General features: G+C 44.8%; 1 protein-coding gene across 2 annotated transcripts in view; it reads left to right on the forward strand.

Moving 5' to 3' along the window:
• Positions 1-16,508, forward strand: part of TNFRSF1A (TNF receptor superfamily member 1A) — a 17,800-nt gene extending 1,292 nt beyond the window's left edge. The window contains exons 1-10 of one of the 2 annotated variants that reach the window (XM_062618522.1): positions 915-1,112; positions 9,336-9,537; positions 9,749-9,877; positions 10,185-10,328; positions 11,700-11,781; positions 12,750-12,817; positions 13,028-13,150; positions 13,500-13,537; positions 14,265-14,424; positions 14,981-16,508. In XM_062618522.1, coding sequence (XP_062474506.1) covers positions 1,074-1,112; positions 9,336-9,537; positions 9,749-9,877; positions 10,185-10,328; positions 11,700-11,781; positions 12,750-12,817; positions 13,028-13,150; positions 13,500-13,537; positions 14,265-14,424; positions 14,981-15,279 — 1,284 coding nt within the window. In that variant the 5' untranslated portion in view covers positions 915-1,073 and the 3' untranslated portion in view covers positions 15,280-16,508. Of the gene's footprint in view, positions 1-914; positions 1,113-9,335; positions 9,538-9,748; positions 9,878-10,184; positions 10,329-11,699; positions 11,782-12,749; positions 12,818-13,027; positions 13,151-13,499; positions 13,538-14,264; positions 14,425-14,980 lie in introns of those variants that run through there. The other variant, XM_062618515.1, reaches the window with a different exon arrangement.
• Positions 16,509-17,789: the final 1,281 nt, after the last annotated feature.

The raw sequence follows: 17,789 nt of genomic DNA on the forward strand, positions 1-17,789 counted from the left end.
GTGAACGGAGTGAATTGTATGCAGATTTTGGGCTTACATACATGAAATGGGTATATTCTTCCCAAACAGTGCTTAGCACCTCAATTTAATGGCTTTGTATGACAGAGATAGGGCAGGAAATGGGGGAGCATTCCCTGTCACAACCCGATCACTGGGAAGTAGGTGCTGTGGCTGTTTCCATTCGGGATCCCTCCCATTCATGATACCTGCATCTTGTGGTAACAACCAACCAATTCCTATCACCCTTAGCAGACAAGCAGTCAGGATGAGGTAACTAACCTGGCAGCTGGTTATGTCAACTGGGAATAGTTCTGAAACAACATGGTGGGATCTTAATGTGCAACATATAAAAGGGAGTGCTTTATCTGTTTGCCACCTAATCCTTACTGTGTTTTTAAACACTATAATTAGAAGCATGTATTAAATGAAGCAGAGCTCGCATAGAATGCTACATTAACTTTATATTTGCATTGTCAATGCAGCTGGATAATCGCAGCATACAAGCAAATGTGTGTTTTAAATTAAAAAGTATAGGCATATATACTCTAAATATGCTAGTTTGGGCTGATAAATACCATTCTTGAGGATTATTTAGGTGCTGACAAGGCAGTTGAGGTGCAGTGTGTTACCATCTCACCCCTACATGGTTAAGTTTCACATGAACTCAACATTAACAGTAGGAGGTAAAGGTGAATTACTGTAGGAAATTTTAAGATAGACTCATAGAAGGGTTTGGGTTGGAAAACGCTCATCCTGCCATGGGCAGGGACACCCTCTACTGAGGTGACTCCTTTTCCAGGTGTTTTCCAGCAGGTTTAGCCACGGGACACACCATCGGTCGTTTCTTTTTAGCTTGCTCATCCCAGGGTTAAAGGAACGCCGCCGCCAGCGGTCGGTTTGCGCCGGTGGGTAGGCGGGGCTGGGCCGCCTCCCGCTTTCCTCCTGCCGCCCCTAGAAAGTTGGAGGAGCGCAGCTCCGCTCCGTGCTGCTCCGGCCGGGGCCGGGCAGAGCTGGGGCGGCTTCCTCCGGGCTCCGCGGGATCCTGCCATGGGGACGTAGTGGGCCGCGGAGCCATGCGCGGCCCTGTGCTGCCCTGCAGCTCGCTGCGGACGGTAAGTCACGGCGGGACGGGTCCGGACCCTGAGATTCCTCAGTCAGTGGCGGCGGCTCCGCTCCCGCAGCGGACGGCCTGTGGGCTTTTCCGCCGGAGCTGCGAGGCTACAGCGCGCTGCCCGCAGCGGAACTTTGGGGCCCGAGCTCCCTTCGATCCGCCTGGTCCCCGTCGTTCTGGGGTCCGCGTTCCCCTCCCACTGTCCGGGACTTTCGTTTCCCTCGCGGCAGCCCCGAGTCTCGGCGGGGAGCGAAGGGCGGGCGGTGGCAGCTCCCAAGGAGCCATTATCACCTGAGGTGGGAGGTCGTGAAGGGAGGGGGCGGCTTGGTGCCCTGCTGTTGAGGCCCGCGATGCCGGCTCCCGCCCGCCCACCGCTTGGCCGCTGGATTCGCCGGGGCCGTTTCCGGGCTTTATCCCTGAGTCAGGAGAAAAGGCGGCTGGATTTCCAGGAATGGAGGAGGATTTCCTGGAGCGAGGCGCTGGGTTGACCCTGCCGAGGGCACGGAGCCTCTCGGACTGGGCTGGGCTCCGTTCCCGGTGAGCGGGGGTCGGGGCCGGATGCAGGCGGCAGGAGGACGAGCCACCTCTAACTCATCGGGCTCGGCTATACCGCCGCGGACGGGACGGGACGGGAGCGTCGGTGCCGCTTGAAGCGAGGGAAGTGTGTTGCTGCTCTGCGGGCTTTTAAACAGAGGTTAGCGGGCGGTGCATACGACCCAAACCGTGGGGTTTGTTTATCCTCACCGGTGAATTGCCATTTTCCTGTGTGTCGAGCATCTTCTTTTAGATTTGACACCGGGAACAGTGAGTTGTGCTGAAGAGCTTAGCCCCCTTTTGCATTAAATTTTAAGGAGAACAGAAAGCAAGTGACACGAGGTATGAAATAAGTTAACTTTTTAATCCACTTGGGGGTTGACAAAGTTATGAAAACATCCCACATGCCTGTATGTCTGCACATGATCACTGTCATTTGCTTTTGTTGTCAGCATCCCTGGTGGTATTTAGAAGGCATGTAGATGTGGTTCTGAGGGATGTGGTTTAGTGGTGGACTTAGCAGTGTGAGGTTAGCAGTTAGACTCCATGATCTGAAATGTCTTTTCCAGCCTCAATGACTTCACAGTTCTTGGGTATCATAGGTGAAGATTTTTAAGCTGTCAGCTGTAACTCTGCAGGTGAAAAAGTTACTTGTAAAAGAAATTGTGAGTTTTATGAATAACCAGTGTTGGCAGATGTATGATAAAGCTATGACAGTAGGGGTGGCATCAGCGCCATGACATGGCTATAAATTCTGCTGTAGAAGTTACAAGATCAAACTCTTTATTCCCTAATAGCTGAGCATTTCTGTAACTTGCACTTGACTGCACTGGGTCAGTTGTAATGCTGGGTTAGTTGTTAATTTGCTGTCAGAAAATTGTGACTCATGGCTCAAAAGTTTACTTCTTCCAGAAGCTGTATTTTTTTGCACTTGAAAGCTTTCGGAAACCAGGTAATAAATAGCATTGCATTTAGCACTGGCAGGACAACACAACTAAAGTGATGGAGTAGAAGTTTACACCTTGACTCTAATTGTGGATCATTTACCATCTTGGGACATAGGTAGGATACATAAACTGACTTGCGTATAGATTTCAAAGCAGTTAGCAAACCTGGAAAAGTGGTTTAAGTGTTAAGTATAGTGGTGCATATATTTTGCTGTAATTCAGATAGTATATATGACAGTACTCATATTATTGGTGATAAAATGCACGCAAAAAAGGATTTACTGTATTCCCCAAATTCATTATTATTATCTTCAGTTCAATAATATGCTGGAGAAGAGTATCCATCCTTCAGTGGGATTTATGTTTCTTTTTGAGGACATTTTTCCTCTCTTATTTACATGTCATTTCAAGTTCTCAATAGCACCATACTCACTCATTACAGATAATGTTTATCTTTTCCATGAAATAACACTATTTTTTTAAGTGCTAACAATTCTCCCTCTGTTGCGTGCCCTTCCATCCTCCATGTATTTTCCATATCGTCCTGCGTTTTGCCCTCATGGCCTTTCCTACTCCCTTGATGCCCCCCATTTTAGTTTTTGATTCCTTTACATTTCCACTGATTCTTCAAAATTTCCTGTTGGCTGTTTCCATGCATTTTCTCTTTTTGTGTGTCTTTAACCTTGTTTCCCGGTCCTTCGTGTTTTCCCTGTGGACTTCCAGCATTCACAGTGAATAAAAGGGCACCTGTCTCTGCTCAGGCCCTTTTGCTCACTGTGAGAGTTGGAAGTGCACAGGGAAGGAAGTGCACAGTGCTTCATGCATTGATGCCTTTTGAAGATAAAGGGAGGAAATGCAATTTTGAAGTTAGAAGCTATGTTATATAAAAGTTGAAAACCAAGCCACCAAGAGCGTTGTAAGAAAGAACTGTTGGGCTTACCATCCTGTTTCCTCTAGTGGCCAACAGCATGTATCTACTAAGGGTTTTGGAGCAGGGGGAGTATAAAACAGTGAAAAATAAAACCACTTTCCCAGCTTCCAGTGATCTGTGACTGTAGGAATTCCCAAGTTGAAATGGTGTCTTCATATTTTGGAGCCCCGAGTGTGTTTTTTTTCTTCTGCTAATGAATGTGATGATTGCTTTTGGTACACAGGCACGTTTCTGGCACCCCCCAGCACTCTGACAGGGAGTCCCACACATCAGTTGTGTGTTGGATAAAAAAGTTCCTCCTTGTATGTGTTTCAGACCTTTCTCCTCCTTGTTTAATGGGATACCTCTTAGTTCTTGCATTGGGAGAGATAGAGAACAGCCATCCCAGTTCACATTCTTCATGGCATCCATGACTTTAGGGCCCACTATAGTATCCTCTACCAGTATTTTTAATAATTGCCTTTATGGCAGATAGTCTGTGCCAGTGATCATCCTTGTTACCTTTCTTTGTATAATATATGGGTTAATATATATTCTCAGGATTGGGGAGCAGAAACACAGTCAGGGTTCAGTCCTTATGGATTAACATATTGGCATAACAACACTGTCTGTTTTGCCCTCAAATATTTTCCTAATAATTCATTTGATTACATTTCTGACTGTTTTCTGGGGCAGCTGTGTTGTGTTCTCGTCCATAATTGTGTCCTCATCCCTGGATAACTGACTGCTTCCTTTGAACTCTTGGTAACACAGATCTTTCTATTGTGGTCTTGGGAACCTGAGAGTGGAAAGCACATCTCAAAGCAATGTTGCTACGTTTCTCTATTAAACCAGGAGTATTTTGGTTCCAATGAGTAGGACTCCACATGACAATGACTTTTCTACTTTTTATCTCTGCTAATATGAAACACAAATTTCTAGCTTTGTATGCTGTATATATGTATATACACACACATTTTGTGATGTGAAGTCCATGATCTTTATGAATAAAGCTCGTTGTTGTTGTTGTTGTTTTACAGTGAAGATTTCTAAGGCCTTTCTTCATGGCATGAAAGCTCTTCCCAGTCTCCTGATTTTAGACAGGGCCCCTGTCTGATCTTCATAAAATGGAGGACTCTTCATAATAATAGCTCTTACACCCTTCTTTTAACCTTTCCAGCTTTTAGTGAGCAATGAGAAATAATTCCTGTAAATGTTGCTTTAATATACATTTCTCAATGTGTAAAGCAGAAGTTCTGGTTCCCTGTGCATCATTGTATAGCAAACAAAAAAAAACAATGCAAATCTCAGAGCTTTTGGAAATGTCTGAAGCAGTCAGGGAGCGTAAAGGTAATCTTGCACCCTGATTTCTTTGGTACCTCACTATGAGCAGAACCTGCTTTCCTCTGAACTTCCAAGCTGGCTGATTTTTTTTTTTTTTTTTTAATTTTTTTTTTTTTATGACTCCTCAAAAAGGCTAAGATAGAACTGGTGCATAGATTACCTGTGCATTGGTGTTTACCATGCTGAATCCTTTTAAGCAAAGGGAAATTTCTATTAATATATGTTTGAGAAGTTCTAATGACTGACTTGGAACGTCTTCTCTTTGCAGGAAGTTCTTCAGTTTAAAAATGGAAGTTGTAAACTGAATGTCTTTCCTGAGAGAAGAGGTTGAATAAGCTGTTGTGGTGGGGAAACACTTTATTAAATGAGTATGTTACATACTAAAAAAGGAGTAAGCCTCCATCTCTGGATTTTAACAGCAGATCTGGATTTATAAAATCATTTTATTCTGAAATTTTCCACTTTATGCTTTTGTATTAAGGTTTTTTAAACTCTGGAAATTATTAATTTGGATTATTTTAAACATTAGCTTAGTGATGAGCAATACTATGTGAATTGTTTGAAATACTCATACTTGAGCAGCTGCTCCAGCAAGTATTGCCTTCCTGTGAGTTCACGTGAACAGGCACTGGGGTTTCCAGGTGCTGTGGTGGGGGCAGGAGTAACTTCTCACCTGTTCAATCCCTCCCTTCCTAGTCAGTTTGCTTTCTGTGACTCACCTTGCTCCACTCTGGACACCTCTGAGCATCCACCAACTTTCCAGGAGAAGGGAGTCTTGCTCCCAACGTGACCCTCTCCATCTTCTCTTTCCTGTCATACTGTCATACTGTGTGTCACTGTACCTGCTTCCTCTGCCCTTTTACCTGAGGGTGAGGAGCCTTGTAGGTAGCAGCAAGGCTACAGCTCTGCATGGGGAGGGCAGAGCAAATGATACAGATACATTCCATGCTGAGTGATTTGATATTTCCCAGCCTTGTGGGCATTGGCAGATAATAACCCTGATATGCTGCACTTCCCTGTCCTTGTCCCTCTGTTTCAGGTACTGTGCTGCCTTGGAGTGAGTCCAGAGGAGGCCACAAAGATGATCAGAGGGCAGGAGCATCTCTGCTATGGAGCCAGGCTGAGTTGGGGTTGTTAAGCCTGGAGAAGAGAAGGCTCAGGGGAGACCTTGTAGCAGTGTTCGAATACCAAAAAAAGGGCTAGAAAAAATGTGGAGAGGGACTTTTTACAAAGGCATGTAGTGATAGGACAAGGGGGAATAGCTTTAACCTGACAGAGGGGAGACTCAGATTATATATAACAAAGAAGTTCTTCCCTGTGAGGGTGCTGAGGCACTGGCACAGGCTGCCCAGAGAACTTGTGGCTGCCCCATCCCTGGCAGTGTTCAAGGCCAGGTTGTATGGGGCTTGGAGCAACCTGGTCTAGTGGAAGGTGTCCCTACCGATGGCAGGGGTTTAGAACTGGATAAGCTTTAAGGTCCCTTCCAACTTAAACCAGTCTGGGATTTTACGATTCTTTTTCCTTGGCCTGAGAACAGTGTTCTCAAGTTCTCTTCTTATTTCCACCCTGCCCTCCCAATCGTCCTTGCATCTTGCTACATTCTTCACTTTTATCTTTCCTGTTCCTTCCTTTTTTTGCCTTACTCTGTAGAGATGTCACCTCACAGTTCTCTGGTCTGGTGAGGCAGAAGCAGCAAGCAAGGGTGTGAATTGTAGCGTTGGCAGTCATTCAAGGATATTTGAGGTTGAAGATGTTGCAGGGGCTCCAAACTCCTGTCTCAGCTGTCAAAACCTTCCATAGAAGAGCTGCTGGGCTTGTGCAATGTTGTGGATTTTTTTCACTGTAGCTGTCAACAGTAAGTGCTCTCATGAGACATGAGAAGGAGCTATGGTTTCCTCACATCTGAGGGCACATAGCTGTCACCCTGAGGGGCAGAATGATTTAGGGAAGCAGCATTCTGGTTTTGTTGTGTTTATTTCATCAGCAGTTGCAGAAGTAAAACCTAGAGTTTCTGCTTACTCTTCTTTCTCCTGGGCGCTCCCAGCTCACTAAGAACGTGAGTCACTGGTGTGCATGATGTGGTTTGGTGGTTTGAGTTACCACTCAGCTGACGCATGCTGTCCACTCTTCTATGCAGCATTGGTTAGTGGCTACTCGTTCTTTCTCCTGGCAAGTGAAAATGGAGCATGTTGTAAATCTAACAATGGAAAACCATTTTCAGTTGTAGAAATCTCTGAACTTTGCCTTGGTGAGCTCTTACCTATAACTTGAGGCTTCAGTGCTTTGTAAGTGGAGCTGTATCTAGCTGGTGACCGGTCACCAGTGATGTTCCTCGGGGTTCAGTTTTAGGGCCAGTTCTGACTTATGGGCCTGCTGTATATATTGCTATGTTGGGGATTAATCGTTGGCTAAAGAATCAGGATTCTTGCTGTCAGACCATCTGTGTGAATGATCTTTTACCCATTTTCTTGCAGTCAAATCAATCTGTAGGACTGTCAGTTGCTGAAATGAGTTTTATTTCTTGCTGGGTTGTTGTTGGAGTGCTTACATGTATCCTGTGGTCAGATAATTAAGTCTGGAACAATGGTATTTAAATATGTGGTTTTCTTTTTCCTGTTCACCATTTTAACATCTGTCTATTGAATATGTCTTTGTATGACAGAGCCCTCTGAAAAATGGGGTTTTTGCTTTGTCAGAGTTGCAAACTCCTCTCTTGCTTGAGGTTTTGAGCTGCTTTCATGTATGTGCCTTTCTCCTCAAGGCTTTAATTTTGAGAGAGCAACAGGACAGCGTGGAGCTGTCATAGTTGTCTCATCTTGCATATCCTTGCTTAAGCTCACAACCACAAAATTGGTATCGGCACTGTGGTTTGCCCTTATTGCTTTACTTTGCTTTTGCTGTAACTCTCCTACCTGAAAATGCAAAAAGGAGCCAGACTCTAAAGCTACTCCTGTACAGGCATCTTACCTTGTCCACAAGAGCAAGCTGGGAAAACATTACAATGTAGGGAAGCTGGTGTAGTAAAACTCGGTGTGAGATCGTACAGACTGGCAGGGTGGTGTTTATTTGCAAAACCATGTATTGATTTTCATGAATTCACTCAATCTAATGCACAGACTACGCTAGCACGCTCTCTGTGACACACTCAGAAGTACCAACAGGTATATGGCCAGATGATGTAGCCAGGATCACATGTGTGCAGCACAGACAGTAAGGGATGCTGTGGTGGTGTGATTGTGCCGCTGGGGTTCTTTATGGCACTACAGACTAGTTTTTGGACAAGTCCATCATACTCTTTGGGAGTCATTGGCTGGAATGGGATGGGCCTTTGCCGTAGAAACTGGCTGGCTTTAGGCTCTGTATATCTTGGGCCACGTTGTTTCCTGGCTTTGTTTTTTTAACTTATTTTTTTATTATTGTATGGGGTTTTTTTTCTTGTCTTAATGTGTGTTTGAAATAGATGCTGAGGATCTGTTCTGTTGGGCCAACAGGCAAAGGAATCATGTTTTTGATCTGCTGCAGTCTCGTGACCATCCTCCTGGTGCCTCTTTCGCTGATGAGTCATCTACACTGTCCTCTCACCAGTGAGACCTTTTGGCCACAACATAAACAGCACATTTCTCAATTCAGTGCTGGGAATAGTGTTCTGAAAACAATGGCCAGGGAAATGGTGTTCTCTGTTATCAGTGCAGGCTGCTCTTTTAACCCTTTGTTCTGCTGTTCCTTCCCATGTGTGTGTACACATGCTCCCTTACAGTCATACTGCAGTCATTCCAGTCTTAATATTCCTGTTAACATTCTTGACAACTGCCATCTTAAAAATTAAGAATAGCAAGTAAATCCTAAAGGAATAATAAAAAAAGGGGGGGAAAAGTGCACATTTTTGTGACAGACTCTTCAGAATGTTAGTGGCTGCAGTTTAAGAGGAAGAATGTATGTTTGTCAGGGGGAAAATTGAAAACCTAACTTTCCCATGTTTCTAGGGCTTCCTTGCTCAGGAGAAGTTCTGGAAGTTTTTCTGTACTTTGCATGCAGTGAGATCCTTCTCTGCCTTCTAATCCAGGCTTCCCATCTGGTTTATTTATTCAGTAGAACTGCAAGTACTGGTCGTGTTCTTCTCTCTGAAACTGTTTCTGGATGGGCAGTCTTACTGCCTCCCTTAATAAAAACACTCCTATGCTCTTGAGTAACTTTCTTGCAAGCTGCAGCATTTTCAAGGCATTCCATTTATAAATTGCACATCATAAAAAAGCATTTGCTTTATATACAGCCAGTTGGTCATAGAGACCATTGTATGGAGTATTAATAACACAAATGTCAGGCATGAGGGTTTTTTGGTTGTCTTTTTTTCCTAATACCAGAATTTGTCAAGTCAATTGAACTCCCTTTTTTAACATTTTAGTGCTGAAGTCAGCTGTGCAGTCTGCAAGGGGATATGATGTTTTCTCTCTTCCTTTCCCTCTCCTTCTTTCTCCGTCTGTATTTACAGGTTGTCCTAACATTTGTCTGCATGTTGACGAAGGAATCTGTAGAAATTTCTCCAGTACCATCTGATGGACTGCAAGTCCATCAGATACCTTTGGATGGAAGAGATCCCTCTAGCTCCTTGAGTGAAAAAAGGCAGATACAGTGTCAACTAGGACAATATCTACATCCCAGAGAGACCCACTGCTGCATGAGGTGCCATGCAGGTATGTAGAAAAGGACAGTAATAGTGACCTCCACCTTAGAGCATTTCCCTGCATACTCGAACTGTCTCTGTCCTACAGCTACATCAGTGCTCTCTCTACTTGGCACATGTCCCTACTCAGATAAACTATTACTCCTGATCTTTTCTTTTGGGCTGTGTCCCTCACAGTGGTGAGAGCTCTGTCAGAGCTCCGATAAGTGATTTTATTGCAGGTACCTACAAGGCAAAAGACTGTGATCGGCCTGACCAGGCGCCCGTCTGTCTTCCGTGTGCTAATGGCACATTCACAGCTGTGGATAACACTATGTCTAAATGCTTCCGGTGCACACGTTGCCGTAGAGGTGAGCTATCTATAGAACTGAGGAAAAAGGCTGGTAGTTGGAAAGTGGGGGCTTGAGGGGATGGCAAGGTGAGTAAGGAAGCTTGGAAAAATGAACAGTTGATTGGACAGAAGGACAGTGTATGGGAAGGGATTGGGGACAGCAAGAATAAGGGTTACCAAATGTCTACGGCCTGAGATATAGTTTGCAGGCCTTTTTGGCCTTTCCTGGGAAGATTAGGGGATCATGATGCATCCAGTCGTAATAGTGCTCTCAGCTGAAGGTGAAGGAAGAGGTTGGAATAATCACTTCTCCTTTCTTTCCTCAGAATTCCAGCAGATAGTAGAGACTCCCTGCACCCCAAAGCAAGATACCGTATGTGGCTGTCGGAAGAACCAGTACCAGATTGGCCTGGCCGATCTCTTCCAGTGTAGGAACTGCAGCTCATGTGTCAATGGGACTATTACTGACTGTGAGTATGGCATGGACATGGTTCCAGTACAGTTATACTGTTCTAGGGTAGACATTAACAGCCCTCTGTTTACTTTCTGACATGCTTCAGCGCCTTGCCCTGAAGTGATTGTGGATCAACTCTTGGTCTTGCCTGCCCCATTTCCCCAGGAAGACTGCCATTTTTTGCCTGCCTTGGTATCAATCCCTGTTTTCTGTCATAGTTTCTGTCTTCCTTCTGTGAGTGGCTTCTTGATATTGCCTGTATGAGGAGGTACTCTTTACTCAATTCTGGTACCTCTGCCTTGCATGTACTGCATGTCTTTATGCTCTAGAGCAGATGTCAAGAGATCAAGAAAGCTCAGGTAATGCTAACTATACACCCAGTGGCATCAGGCATGACCTGGGAATGGTGCAGGTGTCTGGGAAAAGTACCCGTGTTAGCTGTCCTAAGCTGCCTCATCTCCAGTCGGGAATTGGGTCTTGACCAGATACTACTTATTGCCCTCCACTTCAAGCTACAGTCTTGTTCTGTTTGTGTGCCATACATTGGCCTCAAGCTATCTCCTCTTCTTTGCAAATTCTGCTTCTCCTGACACCTTTCCTGTCTCGTAGCCTGTAGTGAGGTTTGCTGTCTCACTGGTGCATGTGTTCCTTCTGGTGCTGGGTAATCTTTCTCTGTCAGTTTCCAAACTTACGCTTACCCTCAAGGGTCATCATATGCTGGCCTTGAGCAATTTCCTTTCCTCTTGGCTGATGTAGAACTGTTTTAGTCCTGTCCCTCACTTGTCACAGAATGCATGCTGCTTGCTATAGTATCTTTTCCCCTCCTGCAAGTTTACGTCCTTCTATAACTATTCTTGTCTGCTCCTCCCTATGCTTGTTTTACTCAGTCTCCATACTGTGACTTGCTTAGAAGCCATACATCTTTGATTTCTTACCCCTTCCAGTCACAGCATAGCAGATCACAGGAGTGAACGTGTCCCATGTCTGGGAAGTGATTTCTCCTTGCCCTGAGCTGACTTCCTCACCAGCCCCAGCTGCTACGGGACCACTTCTCCCTCATCTTTGCCTAACTAATGCGATTTCTTCTTCCTGTCACGCTTGAACTTGAGTGACTTCTCCTGCTTTTGCACTGGAACTGTCACTATCCTTTAGACCAGTTTCAGCTGCACTGTAATTTTAGTCCCTTTCCCTGCCTACCAGGACAGTGGTACCCTTATGTGTTATTATTTTTATCTTCTCCCAACCCTGTTCTCAAATGCAGACAGAGTTCTTCTTTCTGTCCTTCAGACTCTGAGGTAAAATCTCCCACCTATCTTGGAGTGGATTTTTCTCCTTTTGTTTCCTTCTCTGTCCAGATCATGACAATGTTTCCTTCTTTTCTCTACAGGTACAAAGAACAAAGACGCAGTTTGCAGGTGCAAGCCTGGATTCTTCCTGACACTTAGTAATGTTTGCAAGCCTTGCAACAGGTGAGCATTTTTCTCTATATGCCCATGTACTGAAGGGGGCATACCCCTCGTAGGAGAGACAGCAGACAGGAGCCCCTGGTGTGCTTTAAGCCCAGCTGGTAACTTAGCACCACGCAGCTGCACGCTCACTTCTCCCCTTCTTCCCTCCCCCTCCTCCTGCTCCCAGAGGGACTGGGAGCAGAATGGCAAGAATGTAAATCCCATGGGTTGAGAGAAGAACAGTCCAGTAACCGAGACATAATACAAAACCACTACCACTAATAATAATAGTAATAATAATAGGAATAACAAGGGGAGAGAATATGAAACTAAAAAGGGAAGGGAAAAAAACATCAATAAACACAAGTGATGCACAACAGAATTGCTCACCACCTGCTGACCGATACACAGGCTGACCCAAGGAGGATCTGGGCCTACTGGGTGACTCCCCCCAGTTTAGATACTGGGCATGACATGCTGTGGTATGGAATACCCCTTTGGCTATTTTGGGTCAGGTGTCCTGTCTCTGTTTCCTCCCAGCTTCCCGTGCCCCTCCTCACTGGCAGAGCATGAGACTGAAAAGTCCTTGATTAGAGTAAGCAATACTGAACAACAACTAAAACATTGATGTGTTATCAGCATTGTTCTCAGGCTAAAGCCAAAACACAGCACTGCACCAGCTGCTGGGAAGGAGAAAAATAACTGTTACAGATGAACCCAGGACAGCCCCACAGGAAGAAATTTTTCTCAAGGCTCTGTCCATCTCAACATAACTTTATAACATTCTGCCTTTCTGGGGCAATTGAGTCTTCTCCTCTGTGATCCTCGGTCTTCTCTTAGTAGGCATTGGCCCAGTAAGAACCCAGAGTCACTAGCCACACTCCATTGCTCTGCTTTGTAGGCTCATCTTGACTTGTCTGTTACTTAGGATTATTGCAAATGGCTGTTCTTTCATTTCATGCATGCTCACCTCTGATTTGCCCTTTCAGCTGCATTGATGAAGAATGCTTGCTGTGTCATAGCCCGGTGACTGCTTCACCGACTTCAACTGGGCTCAGTGAGTACTGGGGGAACTGAGAGGCAGTGGTGTCTTTTCAGTGCAGGCTTTTGTTCTGCTAATGCCTTTTGTAAAGTCATCTTTTCTCCATTCTCTCACACTGCTCTTTTTCTCCCTGCTACTTACACATCTTCACTTGCTGTTCTTCCTCTAGCAATTTCCTCCTTCTTTCTCAGTCACTCTATAATTTGCTGTCTTCCTTTTGTCCAGATGGGAGCCTTGTCCTTGGCATCATCGTTGCAATATTTGGAGTTATTTTCATCCTCTACATTGTAAAAAAAGTAGTGAAGCTCATCCAGAAAAAGAGGATAACATCATCTTCCTACTCCTGTGGTGAGTACAGCATATGTGGCAATGTTATTTGGGATCGACATCATTCTCTGTGTGTTTGTGTATGCACAAGTGTGAGGGAGGGCAAAAAGTGGGATCCCATTGCTCTGCTTTGGTGCAAGGGCAAAGGAATGTGAGAACTTGACAGCTAAGCTTTTTGGAGCAGTAGTTCTTGCAGTTCTGCATCCATGCCCATAGCTGTGACTGGAAGTGTGTTTGAGCTTATTGCTGGAAGATGTGTGTTTTGCTAGAAAACCTTTTTGCAGGCATGACTGTGAATAGCTGCTTTCCTGTTTGTTTTTTCTGGAATGAGAGGAAATTAAAATAATGTTTGCTTTCCTTTTCTTTAAAGTCACTTTGCCAGAGACAACCAAGGAACCAGTATCTGAGGTGAGCAAGATGATGAGTATAAGAGCTTTCCTTCTGCTCTCAATTATGTTATCCTGGGATCCAGAGTAGCGGTTTTCCCCATGGGGCTATTTTCAAATGAGCTGAGTAATAGGGCTGTTAAATTCAGAAGTTTTCTTGAGGGTGGAGCCAGTAACATTTTACTTCCCCTCTTCTAGAGGATGCTTTTCAAACTCCTGCCTTTTTCTTTCTTTATGCACTTTTTTTTCCAGGTAGCTGGTCCTTAATCCCTTTTCCTCCCTGTACACCCCAAGCTCAGAGGATTTAACTAATTTCACTTCAGATCTTGACCCTACAAACTAGTCAGTGTTGCCTCATAGTATTCTCTCAGGTCCATTGTTGTTTGTCAAGTAAGCAGTAGTTGAGGTGGGATTTTCACAGCCTTACAGGCTGATGGGAATGGTGGCATGTGGAGCTCCTAAAATGGTGGTGATTTTGGATACCAGCTTTACTAGGTATGGTAAAGAAATAATTTCTTCTGGACTACAGTTTTTTGATGCCAGAAGGGAGTTAAATTCCTTGGGTTCTTCTGGAAGGAAATGTTTGGTGCCTTCTGCTCAAAAAAGGCATATAGGAAGAATTAAAACCTTAGTACCTGCTCCCTCCCATCTTGGATAAATGTTAATCTATAAAGCTAGTGGCTCCTTGCAGGAGACAGGTGTATTGTCCTGCTGCAGGTGATTCAGGACTAAGAAAATGTGTCTTTCAGGTTGAGGTAAAAAGAGGTGAAATTTCCATCCTTCTTCCTGAGTCCCGGAAAGAAACAGAATTGTTGGTGAATGCAACACCATCACCTGCACCTCTGCCGCAAAGCTCACATGAGTTCCCAGACTGTGTGAGACCTGCCAGGAAGAGGCAGCTTCCAGACAGTAAGTGAAACTCCCTCATCCTTCCCTCTTTCCCCAGGCAAATGAGAACCTGATTATGCAGATGCAGCTTAGGAGGATGTTGGACAGACCTTACCCAGTGTATGTGACCTGTTTCTATACTTAATGCATGGCACAAAGGCAGTGCAAAGCCAGAAGTACACCCAGAGCCTGTGAGGCTGTATATGCTAAATATCTCTGCTAGGGTTTTCTGCTGTCCTTTTTACCTACCAGCAAAATGGTTTGTCATGCGTAGTGACATGCTGTCAGTCTTAATAGCTCTGGGATGGTGACACAGAACATTTTGGTTTTGCTGTAATGTGTGGTAGCAAGGCCTAAACATGTGTGCTCAACTTTGCTCATAACTTTACACAAGAGCATGTGGAAGCATTCCCTTTGCTTTTTGGGGCATAAGAGCAAATCTGTGTGACTCTGTAGAAGAAACAAACAGGAGTGGGCAATGCACAATCCCAAGGCACCATCCAGCCCTGGATTTATTCACATTCTCCTTGAGGCCGCAGAATCCTGTTTCTCAACGCTATTTCTTCTCTTTTCACAGGCCCTTCTATTCTCTACACTGTGGTGGATCATGTACCGCCATCTCGGTGGAAAGAATTTGTGAGGCGTCTGGGCCTGAGCGACCATGATCTAGAGCGAACTGAGATGGAGCACCGGTGTTTCAGAGATGCCCAGTATGAAATGCTTAGACAGTGGAAACTGCAGATGAGCCATGCAGCAACTGTGGAGCACATCAGCTGTGTTCTCAACCAGATGGAGCTGAGTGGCTGCAGTGAAGCCATTCAGGAGGCTTTGCTAAACCAGAGTTCTCAACCTTGCAGCTTCCACATCCATCATTAGTCTATTTCTGCTTCAGCTGCCCTGGCTGAGGCTGTTAAAAGATGATCATAAGTCCCTCCCTTTCTTGTCTTCCTTTTCTCATACCTCCCTGCCTTTCTAACACTCATCTGGATTTGTTGGGAACAGCAGCACATTATGCTGGAGGAAGGCTGAGGTTTGCTTCTCAGCCACCATATATTCAATGCCTTTAAGCCAAGGCAGATCAGAGTGACTTAGATCAGATGTTTTATGGACTAGCTGTTTCTGAAATAGGTGCTCCATGCAGCATATGTGGTAGGTGAACTTGTAGGGTGTCTTGGTTAAGCTGGCTGTTCATATGGTAAAGTACTTACTCACTTTTTGCAGATCTGTGTTTCTGCAAGATCAGACAGTTGAACTGGCTCACATTGCAGCCCTTGGATTGCTAAATCTGACTCTCAGGAAGTGGAGAGAGGTTGTGCTTTTCTGAGAATAGGAGAGGACTGCCCCCTTTCGGCATCAACGGGTTATCCCTGTGGCAAAAGAGGCGTGGAAATTCAGAAGTGGTGGCTGTGGGAAACGGGAGTATGTTACCCTTTGCACACCCCCATTTTCCTCAGGTTCAAGTGGAGCAAGGATTCTGAGGCAGTGAGTCAGATGAGAAGGTTGGTGCTTTTTTGTCAAGTTTTTATTTTCCTATACCTAGAAACCATGTATGATAGCATTAACAAAACACCAGCTTGTGTGTTTGTTCAAGTGCAGAAGAGGAAGGAATGTGTTCATCTGTCTGGGTGAGAAGGTACCTATGTACCTGGTAGCATGAGCACCTCTGCACATCTGTGCTTGCACACAGGTTGGTAGGCTTGTGTCTACCTGCTGATCTCTCTCTGAATGATTTGCTGGATCTGATCTAACTGCAAATGGGACTGTGTATGTGTACATATATATATATAAATATATATATATATATATATAAAGATAGACAGATGTGTGCTTTTAGCAGCTGTTAAATAATTTCACACTACTTCCTGGGCTGTACTCTGTGATTGCTGCCTGGGTGCAAGAGCCGTTTGGTACCCTCTCCCTGCTCACACCATCATTTTCTCAAGGGTATTACACTGGGTGAAGTGTAAGCAGCAAAAATCAATTAGCCTACATCAGGTGCAGGCTGATTTGTAATGTGGACTGGTTTTAGTCTCTCATCCCTTGGCTGGAGAGACACTTTCTACTGTAAATACAGTAAGTGCTCTGAATTAAAATGCATATTTTTACCTCTGCCTCCGTTCTGGTTTCTCCATATCAACTTCTGTGATGGGGGGGGGCGGGGGCAGAGAAAGGAGAATAACTTCCAGGAGTTGCCAGAGTGGGTGGCTTGATGGTCTGATTTAAAAATGAAACCAAAACCCAAAACAAGAGAGGGTTTATGAACTCCTGTATGTTTTATGAACTCCTGTATGTAAAGCTTAGCTGCCCATAAGTCACAGGATGCTGACTGAGGGCAGGAATTGGGACTGAATTTAAACTGGGCTGCAGGTCTTCTCAGATATCCAAGAGTCAGAGGGGGAAGCTGGCATATTTAAAGTGACTTTTTTAAACAATAGGCAATGAGTCATTTTCATTTGTATTTGGCTTTTTAAACAGAAAATACCTTAAAATAGTAGATTAAATGTTAATGCTAATATCACAGGACTCTGTGTTTGTCTGAGGAACCAAAGCACCGTGTTAAGGCAGTAAGGACTGTTCTGACTCCACTGATTGGGAAACTTGGAAGTCAGTGACAAAGCCAGGAATTGAAGTAAAGCTTTGTTTTGTTATACTTACATCCTCTTTTAGTTGAGGCTGATTCTTTTTCTATTTTCTTAATCAAAGGAGACAATACAAAGCTCACTGTAATACACATTGTCTTTCATAATTGATGGTCACCAAGCACAACTGTATGATAATGTCCTGGGTTCAGCAGTAGCAGTGATTTTTCTCCTTCTTAGTAGCTGGTGCAGTGCTGTGGTTTTGACTTTCAGGCTGGGAACAGCGCTGATAACACCGATGGTTTTAGCTGCTGCTCAGTAATGCTTACATTGACCAAGGACCTTCTGAGTCTCATGCTCTGCCAGGAGGAAGCCGGGAGGAAGCAGAGACAGGACACCTGACCCAAACCAGCCAAAGAGGTATTCCATACCACAGCATGTCATGCCCAGGATGTAAACTGGGGGCAGTTACTCAGAAGGGTTAGATCATTGCTCGGGTCGGCCTGGGTATCGGTCGGCTCGTGGTGAGCGGCTGCGTTCTCTCCCCTATCTCTCTTATCATTATTATTACTGGTAGTAGCGGTAGTGGTTTGTATTGGTTTGTGTTATACCTTAGTTACTGAACTGTTCTTATCTCAGCCTGTGGAAGTTACATTCTTTCTGTTCTCCTCCCCATCCCTCTGGGAGCAGGGGGAGGAAGAAGCAGGGAAGTGAGCGAGCGGCTGTATGCTTCTGAGTTACCGGTTGGGCTTAAATCATGAAACAAACACAGAAGAGATACCTTAAATTCTTCTTTCCAAGAAGAAG

Source organism: Pezoporus occidentalis, unplaced genomic scaffold (assembly GCF_034315485.1).
Source record: "Pezoporus occidentalis ecotype Australia unplaced genomic scaffold, CSIRO_AGI_Poc_V1 ctg104, whole genome shotgun sequence".
Lineage (NCBI taxonomy): Eukaryota > Metazoa > Chordata > Aves > Psittaciformes > Psittacidae > Pezoporus > Pezoporus occidentalis.